The 23,923-nt window shown below is 45.3% G+C and overlaps 1 protein-coding gene across 1 annotated transcript in view; it reads left to right on the top strand.

The window, feature by feature from the left end:
• Window positions 1–2,758, top strand: part of TYRO3 (TYRO3 protein tyrosine kinase) — an 81,122-nt gene extending 78,364 nt beyond the window's left edge. Inside the window, exon 19 of the mRNA XM_066631471.1 lies at window positions 1,035–2,758. Within this exon, the coding sequence (XP_066487568.1) occupies window positions 1,035–1,410 (376 nt within the window). The 3' untranslated portion in view covers window positions 1,411–2,758. The remainder of the gene's footprint in view (window positions 1–1,034) is intronic.
• Window positions 2,759–23,923: the final 21,165 nt, after the last annotated feature.

The raw sequence follows: 23,923 nt of genomic DNA on the forward strand, positions 1-23,923 counted from the left end.
ATCATATTTGTCAGAAGTTCCACTGAGCTCAGTTGGCCTTACTCTCTGGTATGTGTGTTTAGGATCGCAGCCTTAAAGAGGAATTACCATCAGTTATTCAAGATCTTCCTAGAAAAACAATCCTAGTATTGTATACAGTACTCAGAAATGGTGCTAGTTAGTATTGTGTCAGCAAATTGTGGTATTGAATAAGTTTCAGTAAGCCTAAGAAACTTGATGTAGCCCTGCTTAGCCCTGCTAAGGGTGTCATCCAAGCATTCTTTGTTCTGCTTCTCCTTGCACAGGTTTCCTTTAAAATGTGCACTTTTCAAAGAGCCTTGAATGTGGTTCACAGCTGGAAGACTGTTGATGGCATGGATGGCATCTATTCTCATGTAGCTGTGGCCATTTTTCCAGGCATGGAGATTAATGGAATACTGAAAGAGCATAAATAGCAGACCATTTTGGATCTCCCAGGCCAGGAATCAAAATATACAAAACTAGTTACAAGAGCCCAAGTGGAGATTTAGACTTGTTTTTTTTTTTTTCCTTAATCAGCACTTTTTCCAGGCCTTAAAAGTTAAAAGAATTAAAGAAATCCACTATGTTAGTACAAAGTTCACATTTCTGAATTAAGCCTAATTAATTCACTGGATCACGGCTCTGGATTCAGGACCAACTCTTCCACCAGGTAGGATTTGTCACCCTGCCTCACATGGTGGATTTGGGAATATAACTAAAAGGCAGAAAATCATTCAGTGTAGATCATTATTGCACTCTACACTGTTACACTCTGTTATACTCTACAACCTCAGGAACATCATTTGAATTTTCTGATTCAAATACCGGGATGACTCAGGCCTCTTCTGCTCAGACTGCTTTCAGTTTGAGGACCTCATGTCTGTTAATCCACTTCTGTTTCCATGGCTTTAATGGTGCTGCTGACAGTGCTGCCGACAGGGCGGTTTACACTGACAAGATTTGAAACCTGGTGGGGAGAGATGGATGCTCCAAGCCCTTTTTTCTCAGTAGTTTTTCCTCTCTTTGCTTTGCAGCTATGATCTCATGTGTCGATGCTGGCATTCGGAGCCCAAGCTACGCCCGAGCTTCGGAGCACTGAAGCTGCAGCTGGAGATGATCTTGGCAAGACTGTCTTTGCTCTCTTCCAGTCAAGATCCTTTGTACGTCAACATTGGGAAACCACACGAAGTATCTTGGAATGAACCTGCAATGGATTCTCCGTTTGGAACCTTGGACAGTGAAGTGGATGTTGCAGGAGCAGCCGCTGTCGCTGTCACTAGTGACTATCGTTACATCATGAGCCCCATGTGCCTTGGAAATGATGCTGAAAGCGAGAGACACCCAGATGCTTCTGACGGGGAGGCTAGGAGCCTTCTGTACGATCTGGAGATGGGAGCAAAACAATGTTAGCTTGGAAAGAAAACTGACACTTTCCTCTCCTCCAATAAGATGTGTGTATCTTTTTCATCATATGGTACCGCTTGACAAAGACAGTTGTAGGCTGCTTGTAACCAGCATAGGTAGCTTTAACATGGGCTACTTCTGTGGCTGCCTACAGCTGTTTTGGTTGCTGTGGCCGACAGCTGGAAATAATAACAAATCCTAATCACCTCTTGGCCTTCTGAGGGTAGGCTCAATGGTCAATGAAATCCAATGAGAGCAGGCCCAGTCTGTGACAGCCCGGAAATGCTAGTTTGCCTACAGACTTCTGACTGAGCACTGGAGTCAAGTAGAGTGCTCTTGGCGCTCTCATTTTTGTATTGTTCTCCCCCTCTCCCTCGGGAAAGCAAGTTTGGGACCAAAACATGAGGGGGAAGGTTTATCTGGCCGATGTTCACATTGATTTATACTGTCTTTCAAGCATGTGAAAAACCCTCATATAGCAGTACTGCCTAGAGCTCTTATCTACCTCAGTGGTTCTCAAACCAGGATCTGAAAAGCTCCTTCCATACAATGGGGAAACATTGCACCTTTTCGAGAGTAGTGTTTTGTTGCCAGCAAAATCTGGGCATTCCTCAAGGCTTCCCCAGCAGCTAAGTAACAACACTCTACTCCCTTCCAGAGGGTCAGCTTTTCTTGTCTTCCTCCATTTTATGTCTCACATAAAATCAGTTTTAATCAGAGTTGCCATCGGAAGCAAAAATGAACAGTGATAAAACATAGATGAACATAACCAAACTTCAGACAGATTTAAAGAGAATACTGCAGACAAAGCTGGAGCGGTGTGTGGGATAACTGGATGCTAACATTGCAATCTTAAGCAGACTAAAGAGTAAACCCTACTATGTGCAATGGGATATACTTATGAATAAACATGCTTATACTTGCCTTGTTAATTATGCAAAGCATTACATACCCAGCAAAGAAAAGCCTTTTTTAAAGGCTATAATGACAGTAGACAGCAGTACTTTCAGACAAAAATAGATTTTCATTTTACTGCAGTGGTTCCCAACAGGTGGTCCATGGACTACATGTGCTCTGTGAGACCCTGAGAAGTGGTCCATGAGGTCTCAGGAAAAAAAAAAGATCACCTTTGATCACTTCCAGTATCTCACCAAATGAGCACTTCTCCACTGACCACCAGAAAGAGTGAAGAACAGATTGCCTGCAACCAGCACTGAAGTGCCAGCTGTGGCTGTTGGTGGTTTGTTCTCCACCCTGCTCGGTAGCTTGTGAGGAAGTGCTCACTGTTCCCCACAGAGAAGGCGAACACACTGTCCACTGCCAGCATTTCCAGTGCCTCGCTGAGCACATGATGTGTACTACCAAATTGTATTGTATTTTTTTGTGTACAGGGGTGGGTGGGAGGGTTGCATGTGATCCACAATTCCAATTTTTGCCTCAGTGGTCTGTGGGAACCTCTGTTTTATTTTCTTTATCCCGCTGCCTTTAAAAAAAAAATTATAATCTGTAACTGCAGCGACAAAGCTGGTAAACTGATGCCAGCAAAAGAAGGAGACACCAATGAGATGCTTCCTAGATCAAAAAGGGATTGTCAGTCAGAAAGGGTTTGAGAATCACTGGCCCACCTGATGAGACGCTCTTCTGGCATCCTGCTCAAGTTCAGCTGCATTAGAACATAACTGTGCCTATTTTGGCAACATTCCAGAAGGAAATATTCATTTTTAAAATCTGCCTGTGTATGATTAATCATAACTGAAAAGAATAATGTGTGCTTTGAGGAAAAAAGAATAGTACAATGTGTAAATCAATCCATTTTTTTTACAGCTGTTCCTAATGTAAGGTAGACCTAGGGCACTGCACCAGATCTTGGCTGCCTGAACTTTTAACAAATCTAAATTCTTCTTCTCTGATTGTTTGAAGACTCCCTTAGACCATGCTGTTCCTATGTAGCCACAGAATCACACTGAGTGTGACCCACCTGAAGCTAAGTACTTTACAGCCCATTTATTTCCGTGAGAGAGTGTAGCATATGCTTAGTTCTCTCCTACTGTAGGACTTAAAATGCTTGTTTTAGGCTGGATCATACCCATTGTTCTGTTTCTGGGCTGCACATCCCTTAAAGGCTGTTTGCACAACAAACCCCAGAGACAGTAAGAGAATACCACCGATAATACGTTTGTGTTAAGACATGTTTTCTTGAAGGATGTGTCATTAATTGCTTGCTGAGAAGAAATATCTTCCCAACATTTATACAGGATTACAGAATTACTGAAGCTAAAATCACCATATAAACCCTGCTGAGGAACATTGACAAGGCACCTTATATGAATTAGTTTACTGTTATCTGGTTTTAATCCCTTTTGTTCACATGAATCAGATGCATAATGGAGGGGAGTATTTTTCCAAGGAGTAGAGTGGTCATTCTTAGTAAGCAGTTCATAGAAGCCAGTTCCTACTTCACCTTTTAGCACAGGGCAATCCAACTTTGGTCAGCCAGGGGACTGCATGACCCTTGTGTAACCCCTAGCAGTAATTGGTGGTGATGTGATGACATCAATGCCAATTACATCTGCAAGCAGTGGAGTTGGGTGCAGCAGGGCTTTTCAGTCTCCCTCCCACAATGTTCTGGCTTCTCCTTCTCCAAAGGATCAGCAGGGAGATAGAAAAGCTTCTGAAGCAGGAAGAGCAGGGGGGCCTGTTGCTGGGCTTTCAGGACCTGCCAAAAGGAGTCTTCTGGGTGTTGGACATTCCTGACAGAGGTTAGAAAAACGGGTGGCAGTATGACTGGAGAAATGGCGTAAGCATTGAGAAATCTGTATCTGATATTCTTGAACAAAGTGGTAAGAGTTGGTGTGTTGTATTCATGCAGAGTGTGAATGCACTATAGTTGAGACCACATTGAAAAGAAATTATCCTATGAGACTTATGACAAAAGTCCCACGTTTTAAATTCCACTCTTGCATTTGAGACCAGATCTGGAATAAATATTCTGACATAGTATGAACCTTAGATGGATACTCATCTGGTTGAACTGGCCACTCAAAGCAAGAGTTACAATGAAAACTTTTCAGTGGCCTACGCAATAATTCAACGTAGGTGTCAAATGAACTTTGTTGAAGATTAGGCAGTGCCCTCCCATCTTCCACTTCACCCCTTATTAAGTTTGTTTACAAGAGTCACAGGAGAGGGGTGAAAACTTAATTCTTAACAAAGAATACCACCTTGCCTCACTTGTGCTCTCAAAGTGTGCAGTGTGAAACATGAAGGCTAACACCCCAATCCTATGCCTCTTTACTTAGAATGGAGTCTCAGTGGATTCTGTGGGATTTACTCCCAAGTCAGTGCGCATAAGATTGCAGCTTTCCTGCAGCAGTCAGTTAACAAGAAGAGTAAGTGTACATACAAAGTCTAATTTTCTGAAGCATGTCATTAGTTTTTATGCTTTTTTAAAATAAAACTGGTACTGTGTCATAATGGTTGCCTATTGTTTGCTTCATGTCACTTCCTTACAGTTGCTTTTTTAAACTCTTCAGAATGGAACTGAGAAAACGGGGTGTCCCTGAAATTCAATGATTACACAGTGTATTGAATCAAATAACCACTGCCTTCCTAGGGCTGATGAGGCAAAATTGGGATATAGGGTGAGAGTAAACCAACTTTCCTAGAGTGTATCCCTACTATAGCCTGGCCATTGCAGAAGTCCTTCTTGCTGTTAAGTCCCACTCATGAACAACTGCTTCTGAGACTCAATTCACCCATTAAAGCATTTGGATTCTGCCTTTTCATTTTAAAAAATCCGCAAGACAGCTAACAACATTGAATATGGTTGTTTAAAAAAAAAAAAAAGGTTTAAAAAGATGGTACAGCAAATCAACAGCAGCTACCAGAGAAAGCACTTCTTCAAATATCCAGAGCCCAGAAAAGTTATTGCTTTAAAGGTAAACACAAGCACTTTAATCCAATTTTGCCCATCCCACAGATGTGCACATTTGATCCCTGTTGCGTAAATGCAACGTTGGGCAGAAATGGCTTAAACTGGTTCTAAAAACTGATCAGGAAACAAGGCACCTGTTGGAAAATTGGGATAGTATGTTCTAAGTGGTCAATTTCAGTCAAGAACTTGGCAGCCTTATTTCATACCAAACCTTGCTTTCAACAGCTGCCCTTCAGAGAGCCTGTTACAATAGTCCAGCCTGGGTGTGACCAAGGCATGAGTTACTATGGCCAAAAAGCTACAACAGCTTCTCATACCTTCCAAAATTCAGTAACATTTGTGCAGTGAGACCAATGCTCCTGTTGGCATCCTTCAGTCTCGGAAGACCATGGTATCGCGCTCCAAATGGTGGTTCTGGAAACAAGTGTCCTCTCCAGTGCGCGAAGCCTGGGTAAAGTAGATATGAAGGATAGACTGTTTCCCATGCAGCAAATCCCCCCTCTCCACGTCGCTGAAATGGTCCAATGGAAAGGCAGAGGCCAATACGGTTGGTCCAATGGAATGAAATGGTCCAATGGAAAGGCAGAGGCCAATACGGTTTGGACCTATGCTCCAAAGGGGTTCAAAGTCCCATAGGGTATTTCCAAGTTCTTAGTTTTCTGGCAGTCTGCACTTGTATCTTGCTAGTATGCTTTTTTCATCCCATCACAGAACAATCACATTATTTAAAAACAGAAACATATAGACAGGACTGTGAAATGACAGAAATGTAATACTGTGTTGATTTACCTTAATGAAGAGTGCACTAAAACTGGAGTCTCAGTAACACAGTTTGATGAACTACACAGGCCAACACACACATCTGATGAATTACAAAGGCCAACACACTTTTTTGCTATCTTAAAAGTTAAGACCAACTCCTGGGTATATTTGGGATACTAATTCTAAAAGTAGCATCAGTTTTGCACAATGATATCACGTTTCAGAGATACAGAATAGCCTTGTTAGTGAATGGTTCAAGCAGTTTCCTCACAAGGCCTTTGGCCCCGTTAGTTGTTGGCAACCTTCAGTCTCGAAAGACCATGGTATTGCGCTCTGAATGGTGGTTCTGGAACAGTGTCTAGTGTGGCTGAAAAGGCCGATTCGGGAGTGACAATCCCTTCCACACTGGGAGCAAGTGCAGTCTGTCCCTGGTCTGTCTCCCTGGCTATGGGCCTTCCTTCTTTGCCTCTTTGCCTCACTGTTGGCCAAGTGTCTCTTCAAACTGGGAAAGGCCATGCTGCACAGCCTGCCTCTAAGCGGGCCGCTCAGAGGCCAGGGTTTCCCACCTGTTGAGGTCCACTCCTAAGAGGAAGGTAGTGCTGCGATCCCCGGGATCTTGCTGCTGCTTGGGCTGATTAGGGGTACCTTATCTGCAGCTAGCGCCAGCCTCTGAGAGGGGTGTGGTGAGCCCTGCAGAGCTCTCTGCAGGGCTCCCAAACTACATCCAGGTTTTGATCACAAGGAAGCTGACTGAACCATTTACTACAAGGCTATGATGTATCTCTGAAAATAGACATCATGGAGCAAAACTGATGCCATTCTTGAAATCAGTGCCTCAAAATAATATGAAATCACCATAAATTTTGAAACAAGAAAGGTTTTTTCTGACCCTCAAATTCATGTTTCTGTTATTTTCACATTCTCCTTGTCCTAAAAATGGAAACCAGTAAAAGCTGTTGGTTTTTTGCTCACTTGCTCACAATTCCAGCATTTTTATCATTTCTTAATCTCATAAAACATCTCTTGTTCATTTGTCCAGCCAAAATTGCTAACCCAGATGTTCAGCTCTAGCTGGGCAAGTTTGGAAAAGGCAGGCATCTCATGTTATTCACTTAATAACAGAATATTGGCTTTGGGCCTGTAGTTTTCAGCAGCTTTTAAGCAGACTAATTGAATTTGCAGACAAAAACAAAATGGAGACTGGCTCCAGAGTGTGGCGAATGTACTATAAAGCCTGTTTGCACTGACTTGGGATCAGGCTGCACGAAAACAACATGCCAGATCCCATCCCTGTGCCAGCTGAGCAAGGTAGGTTAGCACTTCCGATCATGTCTGGAGGTCCTCTGAAGGCCCTCCCATGGATCTCAATACTTGCAGGTTCAGTAACCACGAGGAGACTGGGAACAGATCCCTCTGGATACTGAGGTTCAACTTGTATACCGAGGTCCAACCTGGGTGTAACAGATCCAATCCAAATCAGTCTGGAATTCAAAGTAGTGCCAAATTTCATCTCCTACTAAAGGTACTCCCCCCATCTCCAGTTTTACAATGGAGGATCCTAGGACCAGAACCACTCCACTCCCAGCACTCCTCCTCCTCCTCTTCTTCTTCTTAACAGTATTTATATAGCACTTTTTAACAAAAAGTTCACAAAGCGGTTTACAGAAAAAAATAAAAAACAGAAACCTTCTTAGTTTAGATTCAAAGTTTTTGGCAGGAGGGCCACATCCACTGGCATCGCTAGAGGGTGTGGGGGTGCGGGCCACACTGGGTGACACGCCAGGGGGGTGATGCGCCCGGGGGAAGATGTGTTAACCTCGCAGCGTTAGGAGCTAGCCCATCATGCCATACACCGTTGGATGCGGAATGGCCGGCGGATCGCAATGCAAAAAACAGAACTGAAATCGCTCCTTTCATTCAAAAGTTTTGACCAAAAAACCGGAAGGAAACGACACCAGAATGGTCCCGATCCAATGAATGCAGCTCCCCAAAAATATCCAGGAAGCTCCCCCCTCCCAGCTAAGAGTTTGAGCCCGAAAGGAAGCCACGTGGTCACATTTACTGGCAAGTAGGCGGACTTGCCTTAGTCAAGGCAGGCGGAGAGGCTCCAAGGACGTCAGAATGGTCCTGATCCAATGAATGCAGCCCCCAAAAACACGGAGAAGGAGGTCCCCCCTCCCAGCTGCGAGTCTATGGAGCTCTATGGAAAGTGAAGCAGCCTTTACTCACGTTTACTCGCGTTTACTTGCATTTACTCGCGAGTAGGCAGACGTGCCTTGGCTGGTGGTCTGGCCAGGCAAAGGGGAATGTGAGGACACTGGAATGGTCCTGATCCAGGGACCTGGAGCGCAACAAATGCTCCAGAAGGCAGCCTCCCCCCCCCCCACTAAAAAAGACAAAAAAGTGGCTTGAACTGGTAAGGGGAAGTTTTCTATTTTGCAGTTGCAAAGCCAGGTGGGTCTTTATCTTGATATGCTTGAAACAGAAGAACTTTAAACTGGGCACTGGGAGGGTTGGAAATCTCACTGATTCTTTTTGGGCGGTTGTTGTTGCAGGCAGACTACAGAGTAAGCTCCATTGACCACTATGGGACTTACTTCAGAGTAGACATGCATAGGATTGGGCTCACAGGCTGCAGTTCTACCCACACTTTCCTGAGAGTAAGCCCCATTGACCACAATAGGACTTACTTCAGAGTAGATTCACTTGGTGGAATAGGACTGGCTCCCCCTTATGTAATTATTTTATTTTAATTAGGTATTTATAATTATTTATTTTAATTTGCTTGATGATGTCACTTCTGGCCATGACATCACTTCCAATGGGTCCTGGACAGATTGTCATTCTAAAAAGTGGGTCCCAGTGCTAAAAGTTTGAGAACTGCTGCAATAAGTTGTAAGCAAGTTGACACAGGGGTGTGTGTGTGTGTGTGTGTGTGTGTGAGAGAGAGAGAGAGAGAGAGAGAGAGAGAGAGAGAGACTCTGCAAGTTTTCAAAATCACTAAAATCAGAGTTTGGAGGAATAAGACCATCATGTTATATATCAATCAATGCGTAATTTCATGCAGAATGCAATGAAACAAACCACATTGAAATATCTGTGTTATAACAAAAGGTACAGCCAAAAAACCGGTGGTGGTGGGGCAATGGTACATCACCAAGCCCACCTGGGGCATTGCCCCACCCACTACATGGGGTGACACGCAGGCCTCCCGCACTGGGTGACTCAAATCCTAGTGACCCCACTGACCACATCGTCTTTCTGACACTGTGCCAGGGGCCGGGGGAAAAAAGAATTAATTTACATTTAAAATTTGAATAAATTTACATAAGTTTACATAAATGAATATATTAAAGATGAACTTATATGAATAAGCAAGGCTGGCCTTTCCTTTGCTGCTGCTACCGCATCATAGACGTGAAACAACAAGCAGTGTAGGGAGCCCTCATCCCACAGCTCACGCAAGAGGTCAAACAGTCGCCCTCACGCTGAGAGCAGTTGCATTGGGCCAGTGTGGGCTCCAACAAATCTTTGGCAGGCCAGAGGCTCATTGGAGACTGGGGGCTCCCTGAGGGCTGCATTGAGAGGCCTCGAGGGTCGTAAGTGGTCCCAGGGCCAGGATTTGGGCACTCCTGGTTTAGATTAAAGCAACAGTACTGCAGTGGATCAGGATTACAATGGTGGCAAACTTCAGGAGCACTGCTCAAGGAGGAGGAGAAAGTAATGTCCACCCCCATCCTCCTCTCTCTTACTCTCCACGGAGGGCACACTAGGAAAAGATGAAGTAGCATCCACGTGGAGTGGTCAGGATGGCAGTGTACCAGGGCAGGTACAGAGTACAGGTCACCCCTCCAGTGGTTGCCCCCCTCCTCCAGCCCACCACTCACAGCAACTCAAAAAACTAGAGATTAATTCCTAATACTTTCCCATCCCTTGATTGAAGATATCACCCTTTTCTTAATTGAATGAGATTTTGAAGCTAACTTTTTTTAAGGCTTGGTTTAAGACCACATCATTAGCAGTACTATAAAACTATATTGCTCATAAACACTAATATAAGATTCCTGCAAGTTTTATATGGATTATTATATCTATGTAGCAAAACTATGTACACCAGGGGTGCTCACACTTTTCTGGCTCGAGAGCTACTTTGAAACCCAGCAAGGCCCGGAGATCTACCAGGGGGGAAGGAAGCGTTTGACAGACACCCCCTTTAATGTATGGAGCCCCTGCTGGAGTCTAGTCAGTTTCGTCAGTTTTGTTGCTGCATGCCTGAAGAGCAGCTAAAGTGTCAGTTTCAGTGTCAGTTTAGTGTCAGCTAAATATGTCAGTTTCGTCTAGTCACTAGACAAAACTGACATATTAACAGTTTGGAGAGACAGGGCTCCGCGATCTACTCATTTTGCCTCGCGATCTACCGGTAGATCGCGATCCACCTATTGAGCACCCCTGATGTACACAATATAACCCTACATCAGGTTTGAATTGTGTTGTATCTACTAGTTATAAGCCCTAAATGGCAAAGAGCATTGCCATCTAACAGATCCAAGTCTAGCAGTTCCCAAAGTCCTACTTTGTGACCATGGTAAGTATTGGTGGAGGCAGAGGGAGGCCGTGAGGGTGCTGAACCAATGGTGCCACCACCAGGAGCAAGGGGTTTTACCTGGGGTGTCCTGCTGGCCTCCTGGAGGGCCTGGGAGGCTCACAGACCCCTCTATGGGCCTCTGCACTGCAGCAAATAGCTTCAATTGCAGATTAAAGCCCATTTCTGATTTTTGCATGAAAACTGGAAGTTGGCTCTGATCGCTGGTTGGAGCTATTTGGAGCAGTGGGGAGGCCCACTGAGGGGGCTGTGAGCCTTCTGGAGGCCAGCAAGATATCCCAGGTAAGTTTAAAAAAACCTTTGCTCTCACCAGCGGCAATACAAGATATGTGTCACGAACTAATCCAATGTACATGTTTTCCCTGCCACAGTCAAAATATTTCTGCAAAATATCGTCAAAGTACCAAATGGCTTTAAGTAAACAAGCAAAACAAACAAACAGGAAGAGATCAACTGTAATTGCCCCATGGGTTGCTCTTCGTACGATACCTACTAGGACCTGTAACCAGTGATGAACTTTTCCTCCAGAAATTTGTGCAATCCCGTTTTAAAGGCGTCTAGGCCAGGTGACCTCACCAGACTAATTACATGCTGGATAAAGAAATAGTTTCCTTTAGAATAGATAGAATTCTGATAGAATTCTCCTTCCAAAAAGTGGGCCCCAGTGCTAAAAGTTTGAGAACCTCTGGCCTAGGCCTTCATGTGCATCACTTCTGGGTTCCCCCCAGAGGAGGAGATGCTGGCGGTCTCATGCCCCCCTCCTCCTGTGAAGGATTCCTAAAGGGGGGCCACTACAGGAGGAGGGGGGCATGAGCTGCTAGCACCTCTGGGGAGAATCCAGAAGTGACTAACTTGCATGTTGCAAACCCCTGGCATAGCACCATGAGCAAGTGCCCCCTCAGGTCCAAATCCTATCCAACTTTCCAGCACTGGTGCAGCCACAATGCAGTCCTGAGGTAAGGGAACAAATGTACTCTTACCTTGAGGAAGCCTCCTTGATTGCTTCCCTACCACAGGATGCAGCACACATCCCCTTGGCACAGCTGCATCAGCAGTGGAAAGGTGGATAGGATTGGGCCCTCAGGCTCCACCAGTTACACCTCTGGTGTGAGGAGGCACATCGCTGCTCCATCAACCCAGCCCTGCACTATGATTACCTACCACAGTACAATAGGTGGGTCATGAATCAATTTCAGGTGGGTCCCCATTCATTTCAACATTTTATTTTTAATATATTAGACTTGACGCTACCATGGTATGTGAATGCATTTGGGGAAATGTTACAGATTTCTACTTTTAACAGGCTATTATGTATATGCTTTTAACAATGATAGTAAATGGGACTTACTCCTGGGTAAGTGTGGGTAGGATTGCAGCCTAGGATTGTTAAAAAAATTTCCTAGTTGATGATGTCACTTCCAGTGGGTTCTGATAGAATTCTCCTTCCAAAAAGTGGGCCCCAGTGCTAAAAGTTTGAGAACCTCTGGCCTAGGCCTTCATGTGCAACATTTGCACGTAGTTGCAAGTTGTATGTATTAAGACATACAAAATTATGCAGGGGATGGACATAGAAAGACGCTCTTTTTCCCTCTCACATAACACCAGAAGCAGGGGCCATCCACTAAAATTGAGTGTTGGGAGAGTTAGGAGAGACAAAGGAAACTATTTCTTTATCCAGTGTGTAATTAGTCTGGTGAGGTCATCTGGCCTAGACGCCTTTAAAACGGGATTGCACAAATTTCTGGAGGAAAAGTTCATCACTGGTTACAGGTCCTGGTAGGTATGTGTGAGCTCCTGATATAAGATGCGGGCTACCTCAGCGTGCCAGATGCAGGGGAGGGCACCAGGATGCAGGTGTGTCTTGCTGTCTCAAGCCCACCCTGAGGCATCTGGTGGGCCACTGTGAGCTGCAGGACGCCACTCTGTTGGGGCACAAGCGGCCAGCAGGCGACCTGCCCGCATGGGCGCACGGTGTGCTCCTGCCTGGCGGCACGCGGGGATCTGCCTAAGCAGGGAAAGCAGTGGGAAGGGGAGGGGTGTGCATGGGAAGGACTCGGTCCTCCCCCTTCCCAGGCGCCTGGGAAACTGCTGGAAGCTCATCCCTGTGCAAGCAACACTCCCCTTTTCTCGCGGAGCCTCTGACGCCTTCTGGGCTGCATCGGGCGGGGATGGGGCGGGGCGAAGTCTAGGATTGGCTGTGCGGGGGGGAGGGTGAGCCCATCAGAGGCGTGGCAGGCTTGGTGCCCGCGTGGCTTCCTTCCCCCTCCTGCATCCAGGGGGCAGCTCAGCCACAAAGCTTGTGCTGCACCATCAGGGATGCTTGTGCATGATCTGCCTTAGTTTATGCCCAGGGGGTGTTAGTACAGGTGCATTCTAACACACACCTGTTGTGTGTGTGGTGTGTGGGGAGGCAGGTTTGGTAGAGCCTCCCCACGAGTCCCACCAGATTGGAATCCCCCTTGGCTTGCCAAGCATGAAGGAAGTCTGACTCTTTGTTTTCTCTAGGCAAGTCGCAGCAGGTAGTCTTAAAGAAATTAGAATATATTTCTGCAAAATTGAAAGCAATAGAGATGCAGAAGAATCAGCAGCGTAAAGGAAAACCTGTGGAGACAGGTAGGCCTTTTGTAGAAAACAGTCTCTCCGGAAAGATGAAATTGGTGATCATGTGTAACAGGACTATAACAGTTGATACTTTCTAGGAAAGGGAAGTGTACCACACATAGACTGAAAGAAGGATATACTCATTCACTACACAACAGGAAAACCTGTGTCATAGGTCACTGTATCTGTATTCTCAGAATTCTCCTGTCTGTACCTGATTAGACTTGACACTAGGTATGTAAAAAATCTATTTACCTGTCCTTCTGGGCCTTTGCACCAAACCATCAACACATTATCAAACCTCATCAAGCAGCATCACAGTCAACCTCATACACTCCAAAGCAAGGCCCTTCTGACTGCCTTTTATCTGGTGGGCTGCTGTGAGATACAGGAAGCTGGACTAGATGGGCCTATAGCCTGATCCAGTGGGGCTGTTCTTATGCCTTCTAGAAGCATCTTGCTGTGGGGGGGGGGAGTAGTTTTGCTCCCACACCCAAGATGCTGGCTCTTAATGGCAGTGCAGAATGGCCTATCTTTGCAGTACACTGCTTGGCTATAGAGCTGTCTACTTGGCAGCAGGAAGGAGAATGTGATCCTGGTTCTTATGATGAAACTCTGCATACTGCTCTGTATATGCACAGCAAGCAGGATTACACCTTAAATCAGGGGTGTCCAAAGTTTTTAGCTGGAGGGCCACATCATCTCTCTGACACTGTGTCGGGGGCCGGGGAAAAAAAAGAATTAATTTACATTTAAAATTTGAATAAATTTAAATAAGTTTACATAAATGAATATATTAAAGATGAACTTATATGAATGAATGAAGGTCTTGCGATAGCTCAAGGCCTATAAAAGGCCTTGCACAAAGCAAGGCTGGCCTTTCCTTTGCTGCCTCTGCTGCATCACAGACATGAAACAGCAAGCAGTGGAGGGAGCCTTCATCCCATAGCTCACGCGAGAGGTCAAACAGTTGCCCTCATGCTGAGAGCAGTTGCGTCGGGCCAGTGCGGGCTCCAACAAATCTGCAGAGGGCCAGAGGCTCATTGGAGACTGGGGGTTCCCTGAGGGCCGCAATGAGAAGCCTCGAGGGCCGCAAGTGGCCCCAGGGCCAGGGTTTGGGCACCCCTGCCTTAAATGTATTGTCACATATCTTTGTTCTTCCAGATGCACAATTGTCTTCTGTCACCTGTTGAAGTTGATCTCATGATATAGTTAGCATTTTTCAATTTGAAGAAGGAAATGATTTCCTATTCTTGGCTGTGGTCCAGAGAAATATGAAACTGGCTCTATGGGGATCTTTGAACTTTGCCTTCATGCTACAGAACAATCCTTTTGGAAACTAGGGAGACTGAAAAGCAATGTGATTAGACATAGAAGTCTGCTGGGCAAAGCAAAAAACCAAAATCCTCTTGCCATGTCCAGATTTTTGGGTGGGCCTAAATTATGTACTTGCTTAGATCACATCTCTTCTCATTCCATGTACTTTGTTTTGGCTTCCAGAAAATTACTAACTTCTCTGCTAAACAAGACTGAAGAGGAAAAAGAGATGACAAGGAATAAACTACTAGATCAATTAACAAGTTGCTAGGTCTTGAAAGCGTACCTTGGAGACTTTTGAAGTCCAGTGCAAAATTACTAATCTTATAATAAAAATATACAACTTGTCACAAAAATTGGCCTTTTTCTCAGAGGATTGGATGGTAGCCACCTTAACACCAATTTTTAGAAATAAATCAAAGAAACAGCTGTTAGCCTAATATCTGTTAAATTGGTAGAAGATGTTGAATTTATAGTTAATAAACGTGCCAAAAATGCCCTTGCTGAGGAAGAATCTGCACGACTTCTGTAAAGTGAAAAACCTTTTAGAACATCTTAAGAGTAGAAATAAATATGTACATACAGGTGGTACATAGAAATTATATATACTCGAATTTCCAAGACAGACTTGTCAGATGCCCTCATGATAGATTCCCCCAATTAACTGAGCAGTCATGGAATAAGAGAGGTCCTCTTATGAATCAGTAATTGGCTATTTTGAGCACAGTGACCAGATGTCCGCTTTTCCCAGGACACGTCCTCTTTTTTAGCTTCATGTCCTGGAACTTAAATGTCCTCCTTTTCCCTGTGAGCAGGCAGCACAGTGCCTTCTCTAATTAATAAATTATACATAATAAATTATATGTAATAGTTTTAAATTTAGTAGTAAGTAATCTAGTGTTTAAATTAATCACATGAAATCAGTATATGAGTGTTTTCAGCTTTTATTTTGTCATGTCCTACATTTTTCTTGTATGTCCTACATTTTGGGGTGCCTGCTCCTCTTTTGTGGTTATGACATCTCGTCATCCTGATTTTTGAGGGATTGAGGTGTCGAGGGAGTGTATTTTGGGGCAGAGAGATCGGGTTCGTTCCGCATTGTCTATTATAGTGCCAGGGGACAGCGGGGAACAGCACTGATGTCGTACACCCAGGAAGCAAGAAGAGAACAATAGGGAAACATTCTAGGAAAGGAGAACTGTGTGGTGGAATGGTAGTTGGGGAAAAGCAGTTGGAAAGGCAGTTGGAATGTTTGGAAAGAGTAGTTAAGAGGCAGTTGAAAAAGAATGTCGGGAGAGATAGTGGCTCTGAGGAAAAGCTGTTGAGCAGATTGTTGGGAAGGGCTAAGGTACATGAGAAGCATTGCCTGAGGACCATCTAGAAAGTCCCACTGAGGAGCAAACCTCTTATAGAGAATGTTAATACTTACCTCACTGCTTTAAAGTTTATAGTCAATATTTTTTAAAGAAATCCTGCTGTAGCAGTGTTGTTTGATGGGGACCAAGCACTAACCTGACAAATCCAGTGTTATTTAGTGGCCACAGTAACGTTACCAAGTGACAATAGAGGGGTTTTAAGGAATTAAGGAATTAAAGGAGATAGAGGTTGAAAGAGAAGCTGTTTCAGACCTCATTGATAAATTAAACATCAATAAGTCACCGAACCCAGATGGCATGCACCCAAGAGTAATTAAAGAATTGAAGAATGAAGTTGCAGATCTCTTGACTAAGATATGCAACTTGTCCCTCAAAACGGCCACGGTACCAGAGGACTGGAGGATAGCAAATGTCACGCCTATCTTTAAAAAGGGAAAGAGGGGGGACCCGGGAAACTATAGGCCGGTCAGCCTAACATCTATACCGGGTAAGATGGTGGAATGCCTCATCAAAGATAGGATCTCAAAACACATAGATGAACAGGCCTTGCTGAGGGAGAATCAGCATGGCTTCTGTAAGGGTAAGTCTTGCCTCACGAACCTTATAGCATTCTTTGAAAAGGTCAACAGGCATGTGGATGTGGGAGAACCCGTGAACATTATATATCTGGACTTTCAGAAGGCGTTTGACACGGTCCCTCACCAAAGGCTACTGAAAAAACTCCACAGTCAGGGAATTAGAGGACAGGTCCTCTCATGGATTGAGAACTGGTTGAAGGCCAGGAAACAGAGAGTGGGTGTCAATGGGCAATTTTCACAATGGAGAGAAGTGAAAAGCGGTGTGTCCCAAGGATCTGTCCTGGGACCGGTGCTTTTCAACCTCTTCATAAATGACCTGGAGACAGGGTTGAGCAGTGAGGTTGCAAAGTTTGCGGACAACACCAAACTTTTCCAAGTGGTGAAGACCAGAAGTGATTGTGAGGAGCTCCAGAAGGATCTCTCCAGACTGGCAGAATGGGCAACAAAATGGCAGTTGCGCTTCAATGTAAGTAAGTGTAAAGTCATGCACATTGGGGCAAAAAATCAAAACTTTAGATATAGGCTGATGGGTTCTGAGCTGTCTGTGACAGATCAGGAGAGAGATCTTGGGGTGGCAGTGGACAGGTCGATGAAAGTGTCAACCCAATGTGCGGCAGCAGTGAAGAAGGCCAATTCTATGCTTGGGATCATTAGAAAAGGTATTGAGAACAAAACGGCTAATATTATAATGCCGTTGTACAAATCGATGGTAAGGCCACACCTGGAGTATTGTGTCCAGTTCTGGTCGCCGCATCTCAAAAAAGACATAGCGGAAATGGAAAAGGTGCAAAAGAGAGCGACTAAGATGATTATGGAGCTGGGGCACCTTCCTTATGAGGAAAGGCTACGGCGTTTGGGCTTCTTCAGCCTAGAAAAGAGATGCCTGAGGGGGACATGATTGAGATATACAAAATTATGCAGGGGATGGACAGAGTGGATAGGGAGATGCTCTTTACAGTCTCACATAACACCAGAACCAGGGGACATTCACTAAAATTGAGTGTTGGGAGAGTTAGAACAGACAAAAGAAAATATTTCTTTACTCAGCGTGTGGTTGGTCTGTGGAACTCTTTGCCACAGGATGTGGTGATGGCGACTGGCCTGCACACCTTTAAAATGGGATTGGACAAGATTCTGGAGGAAAAATCCATTACAGGGTACAAGCCATGATGTGTATGCGCAACCTCCTGATTTTAGAAATGGGTTATGTCAGAATGCCAGATGCAAGGGAAGGCACCAGGATGAGGTCTCTTGTTATCTGGTGTGCTCCCTGGGGCATTTGGTGGGCCGCTGTGAGATACAGGAAGCTGGACTAGATGGGCCTATGGCCTGATCCAGTGAGGCTGTTCTTATGTTCTTATGTTTCAGGATCCCTTTCGCATGACATGAGGGTAGGAATAAATGGATAGTTTTTGCAACTGTAGAAAGTAGTGGAGTCCTCTAAAGGGATTTGTATAGGGAACAGTATTATTTAGCAGCTGTAAGTAAGCTGGAATCAAGGTTAGCAGAGTGGTACCTCAGTATTCAAGATTACGTCAAAATATTCAGAATTTCCAGAATGGTGAAATTCTGGATGGTGAAATTCCAGAATGGCCAAGAAGAGTTTGCAGAGCTCTCTTTTAGAGAGCCAGGGTAGTGTATAGTGGTTCTGGTGTTGGACTTAGATCACTGTGCCTAGGTCTGCAGATCCAAGTACAGCTGCAGCTGGCACACCAACCAAAGCTGGGCAAAGGCTCCTCTGCCCAACACCTGCAAGTCCAGGAGCAGCTGCAAATCCAGGCGAACCTGCAAGCTGTGTACCTGCTCCTTCAGAGGGAGTCCAACCCTGATCTGAGCAGGATGATATTCTGATACCTGCATCATGGATTTCCAATCCAGGAGAACCTCTGTCTTGTCCTGATTTAATCTCAGTTTGTTAGTCCTCATCCAGGTCCCATCCGCCTCCAGGCAGCACTCTATAGCCTCAGCAGCCACCCTGAAATGGTGCAACATACTGATGGCACCCCAGTCCAGATCCCTGGATGACCTCTCCCAGTGTTTCATGTAGATGTTAAATAGCGTGCAGAACAAGATTGAACTCTGTGGGCACCCCACACCGCAAGGGCCAGGGTGTCAAACAGGCATCCCGCAGCACCACCATCTGGGACCTAACTGCCAAATAGGAGCGAAAGCACTACAACACAGTGCCTCCAACTCCCAACTCAGCCAATCAGCCCAGAAGACGACCATGGTCAATGGTGTTGAAGGCCACCAAGAGGTCCAGTAGGACCACATCCCCCTGTCCAGTCCTGAATGATGCAACTCACCTCTCCTCCAGGACCCACATTGGTGCAGGGAGGCTGACACACATCCGTGCGCCAGCGTATCTTCCCTCAGAGAGGTGCAAAAGTGCTTTACGGTTTGCCCTATAGGGCAACTCGGATCTGCAACAGCTATTTAGCTGGCACACATCCAAGAAGCCTGTGTAGGGCTGCCCGGTCTGGGAATGGGTGTTAGGATATGGTATGAGCTGCCATGGCCAATCAATATGGTATGAGCAGCCCCCATCCAGGTCTGATTCTTTCCTGTTCCATCCTCCCCTGCCCAGAAAGCCCCCTTCCAGATGTCCTGCCACACTCTTCCACTCCCGCACCGCCAGGCATGCACTTACCTGTGCCCACTGGCATGGGGAATGGATCTGGTGCCATCAGGCTGGCACACATCTTTGTGCCAGCACTGCCAGCTCTTGAGTAACTGTGAACATGCCTTATGGCATGTTTGCAACACTCAGAGCTGGTTCAACTCCATGTTAGGACTGGGCTGTTATAGAAAGAACACATTTGGAAGTGCCAGTCTGAATCCACTCAATGCCAAGAAGCACAAACTCCACGCTGTACCTATTTGATCCAGTGCTGATTGTCCATCCCAATGACATTTTGGGCACACAACAGATCTAACAGCAGATACATAGAGGCATGAGCAGAACAGCCACTGAATAGATCGCTCTGCTTCAAGCTGGTCTCCAAAGTGGGAGTTTACAAACTCCAGTAGCTCAGTGTTTTAGGAGCCTGGGGGACTGGGCTGGCTCACTTGCTCCTCTGTCTCAAGCCCTACTACTCTGCCTCCATCTAGCTTTTGTGGGGACTCATCCCCTCTCTTATTTTGTGAAATGGGACTTTTCTGCTGATACTCTGATAAGAAATATCTTTTTTCTCTGTTAAAAAAGGTTATGTGTGTGTATGGCCTAACTGCTGTGCACAGTAAAAGTCAGATTTTTTTTAAAAGGTAGGTGAAAATGGCTCTATTCATCTTGTCAGTTTCACTGGGCAGCAGACAGGGATAGTACAGATAATATTGGAAGGGTGAGCAGGCAGGAAACAGCAAGACTCCATACTACATGTTGTCACCAACCACATTAAATCCAACTACCAACAAGTGAGTCAACAGAGCTATTTCACACATAAAAGTTTTACACTGAAGGTGCTTTAGGTTGCAATCCGATACTCATTCATGTAGGAATAAGACCAACTGAACTCAATGGGGCTCACTTCCAATTTAACATGCAGGGGTATGTGCTCTTAGGTGTTTGTTTGTTTGAAGCACAGTTTGGGCCAGATTCTGATTGGGATATGCCCATTGTGACTAAATTGTACATGTGCCTAAAACTACCTCCTTCCCTCACTTTCTGTTGTCACTCCTGTGTCAATATTCAGACACTCCTGCATCAATATCTGTGCCACTGGGGATAGATCAGTTGTCGTATTTTCTGTGAAGCTGTTTGTATCCTGATGACACTATAAAGTCTATGTGCACCTCTCCCTTGCTTGCTTTCAGGCAAATCAACTTAAGCCATAATAAAAGTCCTTTCCAAATTGCATTTTCCCAGCAACAATATGCTGCCATAAGAGTGCTGAGAAATTGGGGAGATTTGAGCTACCTGTGAATTCCCCTTCTCAGTGGTCTCCATGGCAGGGTCAGTCCTTGACATCTGGGAAAGCTCCTCCCTCTCAGGCAGGCAGGTCAGGTTACAAAGTCTTCCTGAGGGGAGGGGCTCCCTCGATTCCCCAGACTACCAAAGCCTCAATGGCCCCTCCCCAGATCAGTTCTGCCTTGGACTTGCTCAGGTAGATGTCCATCCTTGAAGTCCAATGTATGAATGGACACATTGAATTCCGATGAATTCCGATGACCTAAATCTCACCATTTTGAACCAGGAAAGGCTAGAACCATACTGTACCCCAGTTCAGGGACCTAATGAGGACCTGTCAGGGATGTTTTGTCCTTATCTTCTACCACCCCATTGTTTTGTGTTTGCTGTCTTTTTTTTTATATGCTTCAGGCTGTGAGGGTGGGTGGACTGACCCTGCCATGGAGACCACCGAGAAGGGGAATTCACAGGTAAGCTCAAATCTCCCTGTTCTCAGGTGAAATCTCCATGGCAGGGTCAGTCCTTGACATCTGGGAAATACCTAAGCAGTTTCTCTTCAAGGGTGGGAGCTACCTGAAGCATCTGAAACTATGCTCTACAGCAGTGTTTCTCAAACTGTGGGTTGGGACCCACTAGGTGGGTCGCAAGCCAATTTCAGGTGGCTTGAATGAATGAATGAAATGAATAACCCATTCATTTCAATATTTTATTTTTAATACATTAGACTTGATGCTACCCTGGTAAGTGACTACATTTGGGGAAATGTCACATGTCTGTATGTTTAACAGGCTGCTATGAAGATGCTTTTAACAATGACAGTAAATGGGAATTACTCCAGGGTAAGTTTGAGTAGGATTGCAGTTTAGAATTGTTTAAAATGTTCCTGCTTGATGATGTCACTTCCGGTCATGATATCACTTCTGCTGGGTCCTGACAAATTCTTATTCTAAAAAGTGGGTCCCGGTGCTAAAGGAGTTAGAACCACTGCTCTACAGCATGCACCTGGCAAAGGCTGCATCCCTGGAAGCATAGGCATCTGCCTAGTAGTGCTTTATGAACAAATGGGGGGGGGCCTGCAGGTGGTTGCTCTACAAACCATCTCCAAAGACAAAAAACGCCCTGAATGCTAGAGGTAGCAGCACCCCTTAGCAAATGAGCAACTATGCCCTGAGGCGGCTCCCTTCCATGAGCCCTGTACGCATCAACTCTTGCATCCTTTACCCATCTGGAGATGGTGGATAGGGAAACCTTAAATCTCTGTTTGCCTTGTGCAGTAAAAACAGCTTTCATATGACTGAAGGTAGAGTTTCTGCAGATATACTTCCTGTCCAGCACACATCCAAAATATGCCAATCCCACTCTCTAGGTTGAAAGGTTTGGAACGAAAGACAGGATCTGGGAAACACAGAATTAATCTTGGGTAGGGTTGGTGAGGAGAACCACCCTGTTCTGAAACAGACACAAGTTCTAGCTACAGAAAAATCTGTCAATGCAGACACCCATCTAGATGATATTATTCCCACTAAAAAAGGGCCGTTTTCTGGAAAAAATTTATGTAAAGGACAAGTAGCCATAGGCCTGAAAGGAAGCTGTGTTAATGCCTTGAGAGCTAGATCTAAGTTCCACAAGGGGCCCTGGTCACTGGAGGGGGGTGAATTTTCTAACATGAGGATAGGAAGACAAGAGTTAACCCTCAGGATACCCCAAAACACATGAAATGGTGAAATCTTATCAGAGTGGCCATACTCCGACCCTTATCCAGACCTGACTAAAGGAACTCTAAGAGTTCCCTCACTTTAATTTTCTCTGGATGGACCTGGTTTTGGAAACAGACTCCCACCAACCCCCTCTGGGTAGAATATAAACCCGCTAGATGGCCCTCCTATCAGCAAGTAGGATCTTGAGAACTAGCTCTCAATATCTTAAGTTAGGACAGTGTTTGTTGCTCGAGTGCCATACAGTTAGCTGCAGCATCACTATCTCAGGATGGATGCTGGGACCCTGAGATAGCAGGTTCAGCCTCAGTGGAAGGTGAAAAGGCTGGTATACTCAGGGGACTTTGAGGTTGGAAACCCCTTCTAGCATTATCTTTAGTAACACCTTTGGAAGTCCTCTGATAGGAAGGAAAGCATACAGAACACCTCAGGGCCAAGTGAGATGAAGGGTGTTCATCCCTTTGGCATCTCCCTTGGAAAAAAAATCTCATCAGCTGGTTGTAGTGCTGGCTTACAAAACAGGTCTAGCACCAGTGGCCTGAACCTTCAGAAATGAGAACACTTGGCTGTGAATTTACCATTCAGCCTGGTCTGTCTTCTTGAGGCTCAGCCAGTGTGCTTTGCTCTTTCTTATAGGGAGTAACCCATTCCCTTGCCCAAACAGCTGAGTGACAGAAAAGCCTTGAAGTGGCTCCTGATGTGCTGGAAAAGACTGCCAAAGCACTCCATTTATTACTATAAGAAGACTCACATATTAATCTCTGTTCCCCCATTAGTATAAGACCTGTGATGGGGTCCTACTAACCTACTCTGGCCGACTCAAAGGCAAACCTGACATCAAGTGTTAGATTATCTGTTAGACTTGATGCTCTGGCAGGAGGATGCAGATTTTGGAGATCTGCCCAAGGGATGATGGGACTAAAATTTGCACCACTGATATGTAAACTTGGATCGACCCTTGGGACAAAAGGATAGTTTGTGACCATGAAAGGACTGATGTTATTTATATTTGGAATAGTCCTTTTGAAGAGTGGGCAAAACCTCTCTCTGACCCCTGTTCTCAATGGGATATTGTGCTCCCCAAAGGCTTTATTCCCTTCAAAGGGAAGGACAACCAATTTGGCCTGGGAACCTTCGTCAACAACCCAGGGTTGGAGCTGGGCATTTCTTCTAGCCACTAAGGCAGAGGCCATGGATCTTGCAGCAAACTGACAAACATCAAGAGGGGTATCTGTAGAAAAGGCTACTTACAGAGCAATTTTCCTCAGCACCTTCTTGACACTCCTGGATAGGTAGTGGTCTGAAATGGCCAACTCTTCTGCCCCCAAAAGGTAGTTTTAGATATTAGGAAGTTGGTGGCAGCTGCCTTGAAAGCATAAGAAGAGGTTCTAAGTCTCTCTTGAGAGCCACCTCTGTATCTCAAGGGCCCCTCAGTTCCCCTTCGCCCTCTGACAGAATCACCGCATGTGAAGACAAGGTAGCAATGGGAGTATTGACTTGTAGTTTGCAGAGTAATCTGAGACAGAGAATAAAGCTTACCAAGCAATTTGGAAGTATGTTTCTTCTGAAATGGTGTCATCCACTCTGCTTCCAAGATGGATTTAAATGCCTCTGGAAGGGAACCTCAGGTGGCTTGGTGGGACCCTGAGGAAAAAAACAGACACCTGGCTTCTGGCCTGGTTGCACTGGCAGAGGCAGAAGGTGACCCAGCCTCTGAGCCATGACT

This window comes from Tiliqua scincoides, chromosome 1 (genome assembly GCF_035046505.1).
Source record: "Tiliqua scincoides isolate rTilSci1 chromosome 1, rTilSci1.hap2, whole genome shotgun sequence".
NCBI lineage: Eukaryota > Metazoa > Chordata > Lepidosauria > Squamata > Scincidae > Tiliqua > Tiliqua scincoides.